At 37.0% G+C, this 19,961-nt stretch overlaps 1 protein-coding gene across 1 annotated transcript in view; it reads left to right on the top strand.

Moving 5' to 3' along the window:
* Window positions 1–19,961, top strand: part of PDE7B (phosphodiesterase 7B) — a 334,565-nt gene that overhangs the window by 91,434 nt on the left and 223,170 nt on the right. Inside the window, exon 2 of the mRNA XM_050787962.1 lies at window positions 4,584–4,644. Within this exon, the coding sequence (XP_050643919.1) occupies window positions 4,584–4,644 (61 nt within the window). The remainder of the gene's footprint in view (window positions 1–4,583; window positions 4,645–19,961) is intronic.

Genomic DNA, 19,961 nt, shown 5'->3' with positions numbered 1-19,961 from the left:
CCCTCCTAAGTAAGATTTTGTAATATTTTACTAATATTTCTCCAATTTCACCCTCTAACCTCACAACCTCCCAAGCTCCTGGTAACTATTATTCTACTCTCTGCTTCTACAAATTCAACTTTTCTTAATTCAACATAGAAGTGAGATCATACAGTATTTGTCTTTCTGTACCTGGCTTATTTCATTTAACATAATGTCCCCCAGATTCATCCGTTATCACAAATGACAAGATTTCCTTCTTTTTTCAAGAGTGAATAATATTCCATTGTGTTTATATATATCACATTTTCTTTAGCCATTCAACTGTTGATGAACACTTAGGTTGGCCCCATGCCTTGGCTATTGTGAATAATAGATGCAATATTTTATAGCATTCATCTTTCTCTTCCTGAATAAAAGCCCAATTTTAGATATAATGTGGAAAATTCTTAATAAACAAATAAAAATTAGCAACCAACTTGTGAAATATTGTGACTTTTAAAATTAGAAGAATTTCTTCATTTTCAATCCTAAAAACTAATATGGGAATTAAAATAGAATTTTACTGGATGAGTTAAATTTATTAATTTTTATTTTTGTATTACAGTCTTATCTACAATAATTTAAATCAGTACATTCTTGTGCATAATGAAATAAAAACTAAACTTGCAATGATACTATGATGTAGATTATATTACCCTGTTTTACAGATAAGAAGGAAGATTTGCAAAACTAAATGCCCATGATAGTACAGTGATAAGAGGAGGCAGCGACAAGATTTGAATTTTGATCAGTCTGATCCAAAGCCTGTGGTCTACTAGATGGCAATTCTTGCAAACAGCCAGTGGTTAGTGGGTGAAAGAAGAGGACAAAAGTAAAGATAGTCAATTTGGCCAAGGCAATGAGCAGGTCAAAAGTAGCCAATATTTGAGAATCTATGTATCTCGGTCAAGCATCCGGTAACCTGTCAACATTTATTCTATCCATCATTGGAGAAGAGTATTCCGTAGTGAGTGGTACTGCCTGTGCCTCAATTTTCTACTCTGCTAAAAGAGTACAATGAAAGTGTGAAAAGTAGATGCACAGCACTTAGTACAAGGCTTAGCCCATAACGTGGGTGCAAATGTTAGCAAGTCCACAAATATTTAGTCTACCTAATCCACAAAGATTTACGAAGGCACTGGTATGAACAAGGTAGCAGGGTTACAATAATGAGGCATGTTAGGAACACTAACAATGAACATGGTTTGACTTTATGGTCTCCGAGGGCAATAGACATTACACACATGAATTCATATCCTCTGTGCTATGGAAGGAGATCATGTGCCAGCAGGATCTCTCTGTTGCTAGCAGAGATCCAGCCCCTTGGACAAGGTCTTCAATAACTATGCCCTATTATCTGAAGGCAGTGTTGGCTGGGAGAGATGGGCACGAACAAAGCAGGTTGGTCTCAATATTTCAGGCACAGAAGACAAGACAAAGACAGAATCCCTAAGGAGAGATTGGATCCTGAGAATTAGACAGAATCCTGGTGAGCAGTACCAGGTACAAAGTCAGGGTCACCTGGCAGCAGGGTGCTTGGATGGGGACTCCCAGCAAGCTTGACTAGAGCATAGAAGGAGAAAGGTTGCAGCACCCGAAACCCAGCAGGGCACAAGACCTTCCCCCAGGGCAGATCCTGCAGTTTTCTGAAACGTAGACCCTGTGGCTTAGCCCAATTAATCTCGTAAACTGGGTCATCACCCTGGGTTGCACAGCAAGCAGGAGCCTGGCAGCAAAGACTGGATAAACACTGGCATCAATAGGAAAAAGCACTACAAAGAAACTGGTTTCTTTCAAGCCCTGAGAACAATCAGATTCCCTTGGGTGTTGCTTTCAAATCTGTTACCATCATCAGGTAACTTTACAAAACAGGGCAATTAAAGAGCTAGGTAAAGGTGCCTCAGCAATTTCCCAGACCTTCAGGGAGATGAAGACAAGGAAGAGGACCACCTCATTGTCATTGGAAGGGCCACCATACCTGTTCTTGCTACTTGGTGATGAGCTTGTCTGGCCAGTGAACCCAGGCAGGCCATGACTGTTAAGGAATGCATGCTTCACAGGAGTTTCAAAAACTCCTCCAGAATTTGTTTATGGCCAAGAAAGAGAGCAAGACCCCAGCTCCTGTGCCCCTATTCACACTAATTTGCCAGTTGAGTGGCACATATAAGGCTGCCCTTGGGCTATGGTAGCAAAGAGAAGTTATGCAACCTCAACCCATCAACCCCTGCCCCTAGAGGTCCTGGAAGGAAAGCGGGAAAGCTCTTCCTTCACAGCACATGTCTGGACTTTGTCCTTAGCAAATGGCAGGGGAGCACCCTAGGGTCCTGGAGTTGTTTCCCTGTAGGATGCAGAATGTGAACTGATAGAGCTTCCTAGCACTTCGTTTTGCCAAGAAGTTTAAAACGTTTTTGGAAACCTCTGATCCTTCATTTTAAAATATTAACACTTTCAGGTCAAAAAATATCACTTTAAAATGTAGGTAATGCAGAAAATGCATCCTAGTAATTTGAAAAGGTTTAATGTCTGCCAAAACAACAAAATAGGAACAAACAGTATGATCAGACTCCATGGGTCATTAGTCCTCACATTTGCTTCTCTGACCTGACTCGGTGGCATATATTGGCATCCCCATGTTTACTTATGAAGAAATGAAGCATGAAGAGATTAGGTGACATGATAAATATGACACGAGGCGAGCAGAGTAGCTGGGAAGAAAGCTCAAGATGTAGGATCTCCATTAAGAACTCAATGCTCTTTTGCAACCTTAAGTTGCATCCAACCTCCTTCCTCCACGGTCAGGCCTCTTGACTCACAAAAGCAGATTTCTTTCTTTTCACATCACTGAACCAACTGTCCAGCTCCTCCACATAATGTAGGCCACCTTAAAAAACTGGATTGACTTGAATGTAACAGCATCATCCTTTCTCCTCTCAACTTGCCCTTCTTTGTACCAGAGGATGTCATAATCAGGTGTGAAGAACATGAATTCTCACATCCAGGAATTTTTTCACCTTAAATTACTTTGTCTTATAATATATAATGTATAGATACAACAAAGATTGATGGGAGTGGAATTAACCAAGTTGTGAACAGTAAAAGAAAGAGGAAAATGAGTGAATGTAGCTCATCTTCAGTCTCCTTAAGGACAAAGGAAATATGTAGTGAGAACAAGTTATTGATGAAGACAGTCCAGTCTATTACCAAATGGCCTCTCAAGGAAGACAGGTGCAGAGACGTATTGTGCAAAGGGCCATTTTTATATTCAGAGTTATGAATATGAGGACAATTCTTATTTCAAAATATTTGAAATGAAGGAAAACATTCAGAGAAGAATTTAAGGGACACATCATTACAGAAAAAATTGATAGCCCCGGTGTGCCCTCCAACATTTCATTTCTCAGCATTTCTTCCCCCTACCCTAAATTTGATGCTTCATTATTCATTGCATGAATAAACACTTATTTATCTGTTTTGTACCAAGACATTAAAGTTTTATATGAAATTTCTCTAGTTATAAATCTAGAAGACAATTTGCTATGTCATAGAGAATGAACATTTCATCTTTTCTGGATTTTGCAAATTTTTTTCTAAAGCGATTATGTCATTTTATACTCCATCCCACAATGTGTGAGAGTATCCATTTCTCTACAGTCTTGAAAACACTTGTTATTGCCAGACTTCTAAATTTTGTGAAATCATTGAGTTGAAAATAAACCTCATTTTATCTTTAATTTGCTTGCTTCTGATCACAGCTATAGTTAAATATGTTTTCTGTGTTTATTGACCATTCAGATTTTTCCTCTTCTATGAATTGCTTGCTCACATCCTTTATCCATTTTTCTGTTAGCTTGTTATGTTCTCATTGATTTGAAAGATTTATGTATATATTCAAGTTCTAATGCTTTGTCAATATATTCATCATACAAATGTGGCCTGTTCTTAAATAACTGATTGTATCTCTACAGGAATTTACCTTGCACAAAAGTTTTAACAAGCAAGTTAAAACTAAGACATAGATAAGAAAGTTGATATTTCCGTGAGTCTGTGAGTTCAGGAAAAGCATTATGAATGCCGGTTTTTCATTATTTATCTATCTGCTTTTCCTTCCAAGTTCAGAGAGATAAAGTATAGGCCACCTAGCTTTATGCTTGATAGTATCTCTGCTTTGCAGAGTGGGTAGTGTAGAATAATATGAGAGATGAATAAAGACCAACTTTGAGAATAATTAACCACAGATTATTGGGCCTAATAGATTGCATATCTTCCACTGAAATAGAAACTGTTTCAAACCAAGTGCATCTCTAGTCATGACTTCACATGGGAGCACACAGAATCCGCTTCATGCAGGGGCATAAGGCATGCAGAAACAATCTATTCCAACTTATCCCTCAAATATTTTACTACCAGGCCAGTCTCTGCTCATGACATAAGTTCCTAGACTCAGGTAACCAATGAAAACAAAAGTAGAATAATGTTATGGTAATGTCAGGGCACATGGATATATTGCCTTGGGAATCTTGACACGAAATCTTAAAATAACCATGGCTATCTTTCTATTTCAGAGGTGTGGCGAAATCTTGTTTGAGAACCCCGATCAGAATGCCAAATGTGTTTGCATGCTGGGTAAGAAGGCTTCTCATTTTAAATATATTAAGCATGTTGATGTCATGTGGAGTTATCGTTGTTCTGTTGCCTTTTTGACTGTCTCTCATTCCATTTTGAAGAGGCTAATAGGTTTTTTTATGGGTATATAGGCAGATGTAACACATTTATATGTGTAACACTTGATGATGAGAAATGGTTTTGATTTTCTTAATTAGTCAGTCAAGGACCGTGCTTCTGAGTCTTTCAAAATTTTTCTTGGATCATCAGCATAACATAGAATTAGGTGGTTTGTATTCAGGTAGCTCTGATGAAAAGGTAATTCTTAAACCAGAGATGGATGATAAGATAGATAAGTAAATTATTAAATCCTTACATCACAGTGCAAAACCCTTACTTAGAATTCCTGGAAGAAATGTATATTTGAACTACTGTAATCTGAAGTCAGCACAACTATTATCCACACAGCATTTGTAACAAAATAACATTGTAATGAATAATCATGTGTTCTTATAGGACGATATATCATCAATGCCTTTGACAAACTCTTTTAATATGTACTGTTAGGTAATGAAGTTGGTATTATTTTCCTCATTTTATAGGTTGGAAACAATTATAGAGAATATAAGTGATGCACTTAACCTCAAAGTGAGAAATGGCCCAAATCATGATATGGAAGTTTCTAAACAGTAAAATTTTAGGTCTAGTGTTTAGATCTTATTTAAGCCATTAAACTATGCCCAATAAAGTTGCAATTCATTATGGTAATAGAAGTAAACAGTAGCATGGATAAATAAAAATAATTTCTAAACTTTATTTTCACCAAATTTTTACCTTTGTAGATTCTAACCTTGAACTATATTAATAAGCAAAGAAAAAAATATTCACTTTAGCATTTTCCATTTGCTCTGCCCGCTTCATATATTGACAGTCTAGATTATTGGTAAAAAACAGACAGCAAGATAAACAGAGGCAGGCAGAGATCTTGGTAATTTATAATTCAAAATAATCATGTAACAAATAATCAAAGGTGGTACATGACTTAAGAAACAAACAAAAACCAGACATCAGATTTTTCTACCCTTCTAATCTTTCTTAAATTCTTCACTAATTTTTAAATCTCTCTTTGCAGTTCTATGTTTTTATTTTAATTAAGATGGTGGATATATAGTAATACATTCATTGAAAAATGAACGTTTTACTAGAAGCACATGAACAAAGAATATAGTATTGCATCCATATACCCATTTCAAATATCCAATATTACTTCCCCTTGAAAGTGTGAAATGAAAATGTCTCCAAAGTTCTAATATTTCAGGTACTACATAGATATATAGATAGATAGATGATAGATAGATAGACAGACAGACAGACAAAATAGGTACAGATGGAAGCAGAAAAAAATCCTTTGTCAAGCCATGTGTCCCAATTTTGGATTTGGGAAACTATCTTACCACCACATCAAATAATCTATTCAATAATTAACTCATTTAATTTTCCACAATAACAAGATGAGGTTGGTGCTATTGTTATCTTCATGTCACAAATAAGGAAATTGAGGCAAATGGTCTAATACTGCAAGTACCTTACTACCACTGAAATATTATTTGATTGTAGCTTTCACCTGGTCTAGTAACTTGAATCAATGTTTAACTCATAATAATTTTAAGCACATGAATACATCATCTATTTTGACTGAATGTTTCTGTGTCCTGTCTTCCATGTCAGTTGCTTGATTAATTTATAGCTAGGAGAAGAGCAAGAGACTTTCTACTACTGCCTGTAGATTTGAATTCACTTAAAGTAAGATCAGTTCTCTTTCCATCTCTTCTAGATTATATAGTATTGTTGATATAGCTGCCAGAAAGCAATCCTGTCCGCCAAATGTGTCTCTAATGAATCTGCTAGATTGCACAAAATTCTAAAATTAGAAACGTATTTATATAAATCAGTTTTATGTTGCTACCACTGTCATAATAATTACAGTTAATTGAGCACTTACTATGTGGCAGGTGAAATCCATCCCAAACACCTTACATAATTAGGTCATTTATTCTAAGTAAATTGAGAGAAGCCCTATCTTTCAAAGTATATCTCTGGCAATAGAAGAGTTTTAATTAAGCTTCTGGTTTTTTTTTTTTTTTTTTTTTTTTTTTGAGACGGAGTCTCGCTCTGTCGCCTAGGCTGGAGTGCAGTGGCCGGATCTCAGCTCACTGCAAGCTCCGCCTCCCGGGTCTATGCCATTCTCCTGCCTCAGCCTCCCGAGTAGCTGGGACTACAGGCGCCCGCCACCTCGCCCGGCTAGTTTTTTTGTATTTTTTTAGTAGAGACGGGGTTTCACCGTGTTAGCCAGGATGGTCTCGATCTCCTGACCTCGTGATCTGCCTGTCTCGGCCTCCCAAAGTGCTGGGATTACAGGCTTGAGCCACCGCGCCCGGCCACGCTTCTGGTTATTAACCTTGTAGATTTCATTAGTTTGTTAGATTTCCCTTTTCTTCATAATACAGAACTAAATAATAAAAGGAACCGTGAGAATGGAAGTTTTTACTGGTTTCAGGACACATAGGAAAAACAAGTATACATTTTACCTTTAAGATAGACAGTAAATAATGAGTGTTCCAAGATAATATTATGCCTAGTGAGTTTGAGTTGCTCACATAGTGAAAATTGTGCCCTTGAGGAGCTTATATTTAAGAAGGTTTAGATTTTTTAAGAGAATTGCTGCAACATTTAATTCAGACACTTATGAAGTCCTTTGAAATCTTAGATGGAAGAATACCAAAATAAAATCATTATGGATATCAACACACATGGATCAACCCCACCATTAACATATATTCACCTGAAGCCCAAGGACTGCCACTTCACAGCAAAATGATCCTAGATGATAAAAGAAAGGAGTTTAATGGTTTATTCCCTTAAACAAGAGAAATCAAGTTATGAGCACATAAGTCCCTAAAACTGAGCCCATACTTTGTATTTCTTCAAGAAAGAACATCTGTATTAACACAAAAAGCACCTCTTCACCACTATCTAAGGTATTAATTAGTTTGTTGCTATCTTCAAAAGGAATCTCAGATAATGTTCTTATGATTTTCTAAAGCATTTTTTGAGAAAACTTCACATCTCACACCACAAAGTATAAGGAGTCTCTGATATCATAAGTGTTTTATAAGCACTGCCAACCACAAATGTAGTTTTTATTTTTGCAGGTAATTTTATAACATTTTATGAATAAATCAAAATTTCTAAATGAGAAAACCAAATACATGGGGCCACCTCAATATTCAGATCCCTGATGTGGGCCAACCTGAGACATCCTCATGTTTAACTAGTCAAGCCCTTGGCTCACTCCCCTGGAAACCTCCCTGTCTACCTGCTCACACTCCAGGCTTGGGTGCCTGCTGGATCCTAGCTGTGTACTGGTTTCATCACAGTTGGGGTGGAATATGGAGAAGGGTCACTAGCCAGAGACTCCATTTGCATTTCCTTGTCTTCCACTGGTGAGTCCCCAGATCATTCTGAAAAGTACTCTTTTTATGCTTTCAGTTGTCTATCTCACGACTTCCACGAATAAGTCATTCTTACTGAAAATCACACTTCTGACTCATTCTGTTAAATGAGACATAAGTGTAAAATTCACCTTGAGTTACTCTGGTGCGCTGAATTCAATGCAGCTTTAAATGGAACCAAACTACTGTCATGTATGGGTCTAGTAGGGAATTATTTCTGGCTTCAGGAGAATAACTCATGTTGCATATGAAGGTAAATACAGGTGTACTGCAGAGCTGACTACACGGAGTGTTAACTATTTATTCCTTACAATTGTTCAGAGAGCAAATGTGGCTGATCAAGTTAAACATAAACACCAACTTGTAATAAATGTTGCTTTCTTCTTTCCTTCAGGCTTAGGGCAATGTGTGTAGAGTTTCTGCCTCCCTGTCCTCCCCTCTCCACCTTCCTTTTTATAAATTTAGCCATAAGATTTCACTCAATTTCAAATTGGCTCAGAAGTTTATAGAATTATATCAATGGATATACAACTCTATAGAAAGACTTTTACCTTCTTCAGGTCTCATGAAGAGATACTAAAAGAAAGAGGAAGTGGAAGAGACATGATCTCTCATTGTATAATCAATGCATGAAGTATAGCAGGTTACAAAAAAGAGTTTACTTTTCAAAAGCATAATGAAAACTGTTGGGCAAAAAGAGCCAAGAGTATGTAAAGAAATTATGTAAAATGATCAATGTTGATTCACTTCTCAGTTCATTTGTGAACCTTGCTCTGTGAAATGATAAATCATCAGAAAAGAAAATTTCAAAGAGAAATTCCTGAACAGATTTAGTGCTTCTTTGTATTTCCTCTTTTTCTTATTATTAGAGTGGGATTTTTTCAAATTATAAGCCTTAATTTTTAGTTTATGATATTTTGTTGGCTCAATTTCTCCATCCTCTTTATCAAGGTTTAATTTTTTTAATTTGAAATTTTCAGTGGCCCTGTTTTTGTCTCATGTATGATTTCTTTCGTGCTGATGACTACTGGAATGTACAATAGGCACTTTTTTACCTGACATAACTTACATATACAAGGGAGTATTCATATTAGTCAGTTTTCTGGTTGAAAATTATTATAAATTATTTAAATGATTGCTAATCTTCAGAATAACAGAACACCAGAAAATCTATATTTTATTAACACTCAACATAGACATAGAGGGACTTGCTTTGTAGCACTAGCTCTGAAAAATTAACCGTGTACTCATAGAAGTTGCTTCATCTCTCTAGGATTCAATTCATAGTTTTCCTGCAAAGTGGAAATAAAAACATTTATCCTTCCTAGCCCAGGGGTTTCTCTGGTGAGAGAATGAGATGTTCTATGAGGAGAAGCCTATGATGATATCTGCCCTAAATATTGTGTATGCATCAATAAGTTGATGCATAAATGATAAACAATTGAAAATGTAAAAATTGATAATAAGCAAATACAAATAAGCTAATAAAAATAAATTATTACTGATGACACCAATGGTGTTGAAAAAAGCAATTGAAAAGTTAAAACATTATATAAATGTAAGGACAATTTTTTAAAATATTAAATGCATTCTTCAAAATTGCAAGTTACCTCCAGGGTAGAACGAGACCTTCATCTAATTTTTATTAATTGGGTGTGCAACAAGCACCTACAAGGTCATGTGCTTAGCATTGGGAATCCAAAGACCAGTGGGGCATAGAGTCTCCCCTTAGAGGGTTTATTGTTCAGCAAGAGATTCAAGTACTGAAACCCAATGTATGCAACACCAACTCGACTGATAAATGCTACAGAAGAAATAAAGATAAAATATATTGGGACTTCAAAATATGGAGAGAGTGCATATAGCAGGGATGTGAAGACTCATCTATTTAGATATGAAAGTTGAGAACATGGCAGCACTCTAGATGGATGCAAGACCACTCTCAAAAGCCCAGAGATAGACTGGGGAGTGTTTCTAGGGCAGTGTTTCAGGCCATGAGGTAGATGAAAGAATAAATTGAAAAGAAATTTGAGACCTGATTATAGAGAGCTTGACTGTCATCATTGGCCCTAAAAAGGACAGAAGTACCAGATAAAAGAGAATTCTGGTCTCTTTTATTTAGTTAGTTAGAGAGTCTTTTCGATTTAGTTATAGCGTGTCAGAGAATACTCTATAAGCTCCTAGGTACTGGGTAGTATTAAGTACAGCCATTCATCAGCTACTTGTGAAATTAAGTAATTTTAAACCAATGCATATTTAACCCAATGTGTATCTGACAACCTGAATTCTGGTTTGATTTTTTAAAAAAACATGTTAATTCTATTTTTCTCTTGATATCAAATATTATAGTATTTTATTAAGAAACAAGATAATATTTTCAACTGTGACAGTAGAGAAAAATTGTTTTCTTCACTTTTTTGGAACTTTATCACCTAATAAAGTTGGGAGTTATTTTATATTTATATTTTGCTCTTATCACTTGCTTCAACTTTTGGTTTTTGCATGTGGACACTTATGAGACCTATATACTGTTTCTTAAAAAATAATACACAATCTGTTTTAAGGCAAAATAAGATTTGGTATCAAAGTAGGCCACTGTGGTGTTGTAGAAAGAAGGCATTGAAAGACCTGGTACCAGCTAACAACTGTGTGAGCAGAGGCATGTCATTTAGGGGTTTGTAGACTTGTTCACTCTTGTCTAAAATTGAATAATAAACATTAATAACAATATTATTGTCTACCTTATTAAGTCTGTTGAGGATTACATGACAATAAGTATTAAAACATTCAGTGAACTTTTAGAAGTACTATAAATATAAGTATTTTTATTAATAGTAATAATTTTTTCTAAGTCCTTGCACTTCATTTTATATTAGTAGTATTTTTATATGCAAATTGACAGTATTGTAGATTTTAAATTTTAAACGATCTCAATTTGGTTCAAGTGAACAGATATTTTCAAGTGCATGTTGGCAGTTTAGTAATAAACATATTATCCTCATAGGTTATGAAAGAAAGATTATTGTAAATATTATTTTGCATGCACTTGACTTTACAAGTAAAGTCTGTGTTGAAAGAAGTTTTCAAGTTGCTTAATTTTGATTTATTAAGATTAGAATGCCTCAGGAATTTGAATTAATTTTAACTTACACTTTCAAAGCTCTTCATTGCTGTCACTTGGATTCATGAATTCACTCTCTCTATATGCATGCTCAGACAACAAAATTGCTGAATGATATTTTCTTACTCTGCCCAAAGAGGGTAAAGTGAACCTGGATATTCCCAAGGGAGGATGATGGGAGTATCATTCCCCATCACTCACCCAAGGCCCTGTCTTGTTTTACTTTTCATTGCACTTGTCAGTAAAGGACATATTTTCTATTTGTCCATTGTTGTCCCCCAGCCTTGCCCTGCAACACACCAATACATGCAGAATGTGATTATCACAGAAGTAAGGACTCCATTTCATTCACTGTTGAGTAGTATCCAGCATCTGGAACATATAGCGGCCCAGCCCCTAAGAGGAACTCACTATTTGCTGAATGGATACATGCTGATGTGTTTGTGAGAACAGCAGAGTCATCTGGAGTGCATCTCCCGAGTGTGTCAAAGATGGGTTGGCCTAGTATTTAAAACCCCCTGCTAACATAGCCAAAGCCATGGGTCAGCTCCTACATAAACTAACTGGTGGCTTCCCAAGCACACTACTCCAGGTTACAAGATAAGAAAGAGTGGTTCTCTTCAAATAGCCAATGAGGAGCTATCCTAAGAGGGAGATTAACAAGTATTCGTTGAGCACTGCTGAATGCCCAACCCTCTGCTAGGAGTACTCTGAAAGTTGATATAATAATGAGCAAGGTAGGATCCCTGTTGCCACAGAGTATATTCTTGCGCAGATGGAGCATTGTGCTGAAAATACAGGAAGAGGCCCATTATTTTGTCTTCTCGTGTTTATGGGAATATACAGAAAATTATTTCACCTTGAGGTTTATGGTTTAAAAGGCATTCTACATTATCCTACTGCCTTTTAAAATTTTGGAAGTCAATATTGTTTTGCATAAGAAAAACAAGTTTCCTAGCTCGAAGGTTGCTTTCCGTGGAAGGTTGCAGCATTTCCACAGCAACAGAACACCTCATTTTTGAATGCAGCTGGAAGCCAGGGCTCAGACAAGAGCAGCTGCAGAATAACAACACAAGCAAAGCCCAAACTATCAGAACTGATGTTGCCAAGCCCAAAAGTGATAGAAGTGTCAGTCTTGTGTTGAATTAGCTTCATTTTCTGTCTGAAGGTAGAAAGAGGGAATTCAATGAGACCCATCAGCCTTACACAAAGCTACACTTGAGAAAACATGTTCAATCAACAAACGCTTTATAGATACACATTGTATGCCAGAGTAGGGATGCAAAGACATTGAAATGCTATCCTCAGCAAGCTCCCAATCTAGTGACACAGGGACAACCACACAAACAATGACAACATAGCATAATAAACCACAAGCAGGAGAGGCCAGGTCTTATGGGAAGGGAAAGGGTGGAGTGGTGTCAGGAAAGGCCTTGTGCAAGACATGGTAAGGAGCTGAGTGTCAAAAAGAAGCTCCAGACAGCCCTGGAGCTTGCACTGAGGACAGCCCATTGGGAAAGGTGTTGTTGGTATTCCTAAGAGCAACAGGTACCGGCAGCTTAATGTGACCAACTAAAAACTGTAAGAAAGTCTTTATGCCCGGAAAATAGAATAAGAGGAATGAGATAAGACAATCGAGTGTGGAGAGAAAGGCAGGAGAGATTCTGAAGAGCCTTATAATAGGACAAATAACCATCGAAGGATGTTTAAGCAGAGGAGCTACAAGGTGAGATGCATGCTTTAGACAGATCATCTGGTTAGAGTAGAGAATACACAGGAGGAGGACAAGCTGAAGAGAGACTCGTTTAGGGAACACTAGTATCTATCAGGTGAGAAATGATGAGTCCTACCTGAATCGAGACAGTGTCACAGAGAACAGAAGGCACAAAGTAAAGGAAACTTTTCAAGAGGGTGATAGAACTCTACAATGGGTTGAGTATATGAAATGTTATTAAACAGATCGAGGTACTGCCCTGTCCTGCAAAGAAGAGTCTGAGATAATTGAATTTGCATGGGGTGGGGCAGTGGGGAGAGGTTAAATTTTAGACACAGTAAATGTGAGGAGTCCAAGGAACTCTCCAGTGCAGCGCAGCTCAGAAGAGGGATCTACAAGTCAGTGGCGGTCACGATATAACAGGAATGAGATCACTCGGGGAAAGGTGAGGAGTGAGATGAGGTTGTGCTTTGGAACGCCCAGAAGCATCCCCCAAAGGGTTGGTCAGGTTCAAAAGGAGCCTATGGAAGCCTAAATAGGCAGGAGGATAAAATAGAGTGGACAGAAAGATAAAGGAAAAGGAAAGAATAGTATCTTTGCCATCTTAGCCAAGAGGAGAGAGTTTCAAAAGGTGGGGCATGATACAAATGTAAAATACTGTAGAGGTCAAATGAGATCAAGCCTATAAAGTGTTGCTTGGACTTAGCAACCTGAAGGTAACGACAGCAAGAGCATCAGCAGCAGAAGGTGGGGTGAGGTGGGTAGCATGGAGCCAGGCCACAGGGAGCTGAAGGCACTCCTCTGTCAAGAAATTGGTCTGAGAGGGCTGGGTGCAGTGGCTTATGCCTGTAATCTCAGCACTTTGGGAGGCCAAGGCAGGCAGATCACTTGAGCCCAGGAATTCAAAACCAGCCTAGGCAACATAGCAAGACTACACCTCTACAAAAAATACAAAAATTAGCCTGAGGTTATGGCACGTGCCTGTAGTCTCACCTTTTCAGGAGGCTGAGGTGGGAGGATCCATTGAGCCCAGGAGGTTGAGGTTGCAGTGAACCATGATGGCACCACTGCACACTCCAGTGTGGGTGACAGAGCAAGATCGTGTCAAAAAAAAAAGAAGAAAGAAAGGGGGGGGGGGAGAGAGAGAGAGAGAGAGAGGGAGAAAGAAAGAGAGAAAGGAAGGAAGGAAGGAGGGAGGGAGGGAAAGAGAAAGAAAAGGAAAGAGAAAGAGAAACAAAGGAAGCAAGAGAAAGAAAGAAAAGTAAGAAAGGGGGGTGGAGGATATGACAGTACCTCTCAAAGTCTACAATCAGGAAGGATTTCTTAGGATAGGAAGGATTTGAGAATGTTTCGATGGTGAGAGGAGAGAGGAGAAGAACTGGCTGAAGTTTTATGAAGAGAAAGGGCGTAGTTGTGAGCCTTAAACCTGCGATTGTGAGAAGATGGTCCCCGTGGGCGAGGAAGCATGGAGATGGAGACAGGTGTGCCTGGGTGCAGCCAGGAAGAGCTGGGAGAATTTCCATCTGATCACTTCCCTTCTTTTTAAGAAGGAAATACCGTGTTCTGATGAGCCTTAAGGAGAGGAACAGATGAATGCATGCATGCAGAACTAGGTTAATTCAAAACTAATGTTACAAGAAATTTAAAAAACTGAATAGAGGTGTTTAAAAAAATGTGGAGCAGTTTTGAGGACCCAGCTGAGTTAGATGCTAAATATCCAGGCCTATTCTTTAAAATTAAAAAAAAAAAAGAAAAGAAAAGACAAACTAAGTGTTCTCAACTCTCATTTCAAAAGAGTAACTGCTCCATGCTCATAAAGACCCTTCCCTTTATTCTCCTTAACTGCTTCCCGGTCCTCTTCCTATGGCCAGCCACGGTAACCTGCAAGGGGATGTCTTGACCTCAATTCACAAATCCCTCTCCCTGCTATTGTACATGTGAAGTTACTTCTCTATTTCCCCAATGCACCCTCACATTCCAGGCAATAGGTCTCTGATTTAGTTTTCTAGCACCCAGTGTTGGCCTAGAATTCCAAGAAAACACAAAAAATAATTCCTGATGAAGGTAGAAGAAATGTGTTAGGTTACATATTCACCCCTAACGTTCTCCCACCATGCATAGTGACTCTAGAAGGTTATTTTATGACCTGTCTTGGCCTAAAAGGTGATGCCTCTACATCCACCTCCCACTTTGTGAAGGAAACCAAAGGTGCTAAGCCATTTGAGCTCTGGGAGTACCTATGTCCCCTGAGCTGGGCCCACCTCTGTCCAATCACATCAAAACTGCCTCTTCTGGCCAGAAACAGTGGCTCACGCCTATAATCCCAGCACTTTGAAAGGCCAAGGTGGGCGGATCACCTGAGCTCAGGAGTTCGAGACCAGCCTGGCCAACATGGCAAAACCCCGTCTCTACTAAAATACAAAAAACTAGCTGGGTGTGGTGGCATGCACCTCTAATCCCAGCTACTCAGGAGGTTGAGGCACAAGAATCACTTGAGCCCAGGAGGCAGAGGTTGCAGTGAGCCGAGATCACACCACTGCACTCCTACCTGGGTGACAGAGCAAGACTCTGTCTCATTAAAAGTTAAAAAAACTGCCTCTTCTTCCTCATCCTCTCTACTTCTGGTTCATTTTTCCCTTCTATAAATTTGATTCAAATGCTTCTTGCTTTCAAGATGAGCCCACCTAGGAATCTTTGCATACATAAAACTGTACTTTTTATAATGTTCCAGAGACAATGTCACTTTTAATTTTGACCCCAAAACAATGTTAGGCTTTTTATTGGAAGAAGTATAGATTATATTTCATTGTAAATTCATATTTTTTAAACAAATTATTTATATAGGTTTGTGAGATCTCAACCTCCCAATCTCAAACCACCTGCCTTAGCAACTATGAATATACAAGGTTTTCTAATATTTGTAGATTATAAATATTCACAAAATATAGAAATTTTCAGAATGAGACAAATTATGTGTATTACAAAGGATGCACAAGAACAAATTTTGAAGTATTAAATAAATAAATACTTGTTCTCATTATATCAATTGCTATCTTTGAACTGTAGCATTTCTTTTTCATATCTAATTGCCAAAAGATATTTTGTTTCCTTACCAAGAGATCCATTCTAAAGAAGTAGCTAGCTGATGGTATAGAAAGCTCAGTTTTCATAAACCCAACATTTTCCCCTCTGACTGAATAATGCATGTTTTCAACTTTTGTGAGTCTAACATGAACACTATCAAGATTACTGATTATTTCTTACTATAAAAACCTTACAGGCAAATCTAAGGTTATTTATAAATGAAAACCAAATGTGTAGAATTTTTTTGCCTACTTCAAAGTAGCCAACCACATATGAGCCTAATACATTTGATTTGTAGTCAACATTTTTTACATTGTCTGACTTTTAATTTAATGAGATAGTTAACATGAAATCTTGTACATTGCTATTTTAGCTTTATCTAAATTCTGGGATTTGGGGAGCTCTAGTTCTTTGTGACACAATAGAAAAATTGAAGACTTCATTCTAAACGAGGACCTGACATTCTGAAATATAAGAAAATAGTGCCAGAAATGCTAATAGGATATAGAATTCCATGAAGTTGGTGAATAGCACCATCCTCATTTTTTCAATGATAATCATATCCTACAAATCTGAGAGTTTTGGAATATGAATAGTAAATACAAGAAAGGAGTTACTATGTCAAACTGCTTTCTAAAATTTATATAGAGATGTAAATTTCAGGAAAAGGCATTTCAATATTTTCTCTTCTTTTAGAAAATCAAGTATTTAAAAAAGAAATTGGACATCTTGGAAGTGTATATTGAACTCAAAAATACATTTTCCTTGTTTCTGAGGAAAAAAAATTAACATCATATTCCTGAATTACTGCATTGTTTATAGAATGGGTTTGTTAATAACTAATCACGCCAGGCAGTCTATGGAAAGGTACCTTATTTTGTCTGCTATTTCACTCTTTGTGTCAGGAAAAATATTTCCTCATGAATCATGTTTACAAGAAGGTTGACCAATGAAATGCCAAGAGGACTCTGGGTAACAGTATATGAATGACTATGATCATATTTTGTATAATTTAACAGACATTTGGAATCTCATGGAGTCTTAAAAAAAAGTTTATGTTTTTGGAGACAGGGTCTCACTTTGTTGCCCAGGCTGAAGTGCAGTAGTGTGATTATAGCTCACTGCCTCCTGGAATTCCTGGGCTTAAGCAGTCCTCTCACCTGAGCATCCCAAGTACCTGGGACTACAGGTGTGCACCACCACACCCGGCTAATTTTTAAATTTTTTGTACAGATGGGGTTTCACCATCTTGCCCAGGTTGGTCTCTAACTCCTGGGCTCAAGTGATTCTCTCAACTTGACCTTCATAATAGAGTCTTAAGCAAATCTCTGAATATCTGAAAGGACTTAGTTCTTTCAAATATTGCTTTCATAGGACTTTAAGTTTGCAGTTCAAGTAAGAGGGAGATGATAACTCTTCTCCCAGACTTGTCTACTTCCTAGGGTTCTAGAAATTCAATGGACAGGTCTCTGACATGTGATCTTACAAATTTGTGTAAATTTCTAGGACATAACAATAAATAAAAGATTTTTCCCCTGTAGCAATTGTACTGTTGAAAATGGAGAAGTGTTTAACTAAAAACAAAACATGTGACTGCCATGTTTATTTTGTTTACTTTCCTATGGAAAAATTTCTTAGATAAGTTTCAAACGTCAGCATCTTTAAGAGAGAAAATGTTCAATTACTGTATTTAACATTAGTAAGCATGAACCAACAATGTGCATACACATGTGTCAGCTTATGTTTATCAATAGCCTCAACAACTGAAATGGTAGTTTATATACTTATTGGCACTTCTATTTCTCTTGCTATTCATTTATTTAGCTATTAGTTTATTTTGATAAAAGTGGGGTTTTTAACTTTTTAATTGAAATATTGCTTAAATTCTGAGAAATACTTAGTTTTTAAGTGCAACTCAACGAATTTTTACAAAGTTAATGTATCTGTGTAAAACCACACAGGTCAGTACAGATAACTTCCCTCATACCTCCTCCTAGACATTACCTCCCAAAGATTCCATTCTGATGCACTGAATTCTATCGCCATTCACTGATTTTGAAATTTATTTAGATGAAATTAAAGAGTAGATTCTTTGTCCTGTCTGCCTTCTTTCACTCAATACTGTCTATGAGATTCATGCATGCTGCTGCATATAGATGTAGTTCATTCTTTTGTTTGTTTCTTTTGCTGTAGAGCAGAAGTCAGCAAGTCGCAGCTCATAGGCTAAACCTGACCTGTTGCCTGTTTGATTAGAACACAGCCATGTCCATTCATTTACATATTGCCTATGGCTGTTTTCATGCTACAAAATGGTAGAGTTTGGTCATGATAGAGACCATCTGATCCCCAATACCTAACATATATGCTATGTGTCCCTTCACAGAAACAGATTGCTGATTACCACTATAGTGTATAAATATTCTTGTACATGTCGTCTTATGCACAAAATTACACACATTCTTTTAAGTATCTACCTAGAATTGCAGATTGCAATTGTTGGGTCATTGTCTGTGTGTGTGTGTGTGTGTGTGTGTGTGTGTGTGTGTGTGTGTAGTTCGGCTTTAATTGATTCTGCCAAAAAGTCTTCCAAACCAGCTATACCAACTTATCCTCCTACCAGCTGTGTACAAAAGTCCCACAAATAATTTAACACTTGATGATTACCTTAAGTAAAAGTTAGAATCCATAATTCATCATTTGACTCAATAAAAACATTTTATGTAATAGCCTCTAATGAAGATCATGATTATCATTTAAGTAAACAAATCATCAGGTTGATGATGGTAGTAATAAAATGAGTAAATTTTTTTTGTTGATTATCCATGAGCATTAAAGAGTTGATGAAGTTCGTTGCATAAACTGAGTTAATAGTTATTCTTTGTTGAACGCTTGAAAATAAATGTCCCACAAAGGATCTTAATAAGTGCTTGCTCACCCACAGGGAACTATAAACAAAACCCTGGTTCATAAATAAAAACTCTTTTCCATTGACCTAATTAATTTCCATTTTTTCTTTCTCAACAAAATATACAATTAACTATATTTTACAGGTCTAAAGTTATAATATGAAAAGTTATGATTAAGGGGGGAGGGCTGAATAGGAGGAACACAGAAGATGTGTAGGGCAGTTAAAATATTCTGTATGATACTGTAATGGTAGATACATTTGTCCGTAGAACATACAACATCAAGAGTGAACCGTGATGTAAACTGTGGACTTTGGTTGATAATGATGTGTCATGAAGGTTCATCAGTTATAACAAATGGACCACTCTGATGGGGGAGGTTGACAATGGGAAAGCTTGTGATGTGTGGTGTGGGGGGTATATGGGAAATTTATTTACCTTCCTTTCAATTTTGTCCTAAAAAAACAAAGACTTAAAAGACTTAAAAAGTAATAGTTAAGGCATCATATTTGGAAAAATCAATAGTTTAGTCCTTTCCTATGAAATCATATGGCCTAGCATTTCTAAACTTAACCCTCACGTGTTGTTTTCATGGACTTTATACATACTTGCTCTAGGAATGAAACAGCAAAGTGTTTCCAATTGGCCTCTTTTTTCTTTTTTTTTTTTTTTAAATCAGTTTATCTCAGTACTGAGTATGCGCAGGTGGGGATAAGAGGGTCACCTTTAGCTTCAGAATTGAGTTGAATGCAAGAATTGTAAATTTCCAATTAAAAAAAATTCAAGAAGTATTTTTGCTTCCAGGTGGTAAAATCATGTGTATTTTTTATTTCCCTTTTTTTTTTTTTTTGTCTGTTTATATTTTCCAAACATTCAACAAAGTGTGGTCATTCATTTTTCTAATAAAAGAGATTTTAGGTTATTTCTCTGATTTCTAAGAGTACAAAGAATGTTTCTTATTGTCATTTGCATTACTAAAACCTACATCTCCCAAGTGTCAA

The sequence above is a fragment of the Macaca thibetana genome, chromosome 4 (assembly GCF_024542745.1).
Source record: "Macaca thibetana thibetana isolate TM-01 chromosome 4, ASM2454274v1, whole genome shotgun sequence".
In the NCBI taxonomy this organism is placed as follows: domain Eukaryota; kingdom Metazoa; phylum Chordata; class Mammalia; order Primates; family Cercopithecidae; genus Macaca; species Macaca thibetana.
Note: the sequence above shows the minus strand (reverse complement) of the source record. Positions and strands in the feature narration are given on the sequence as shown.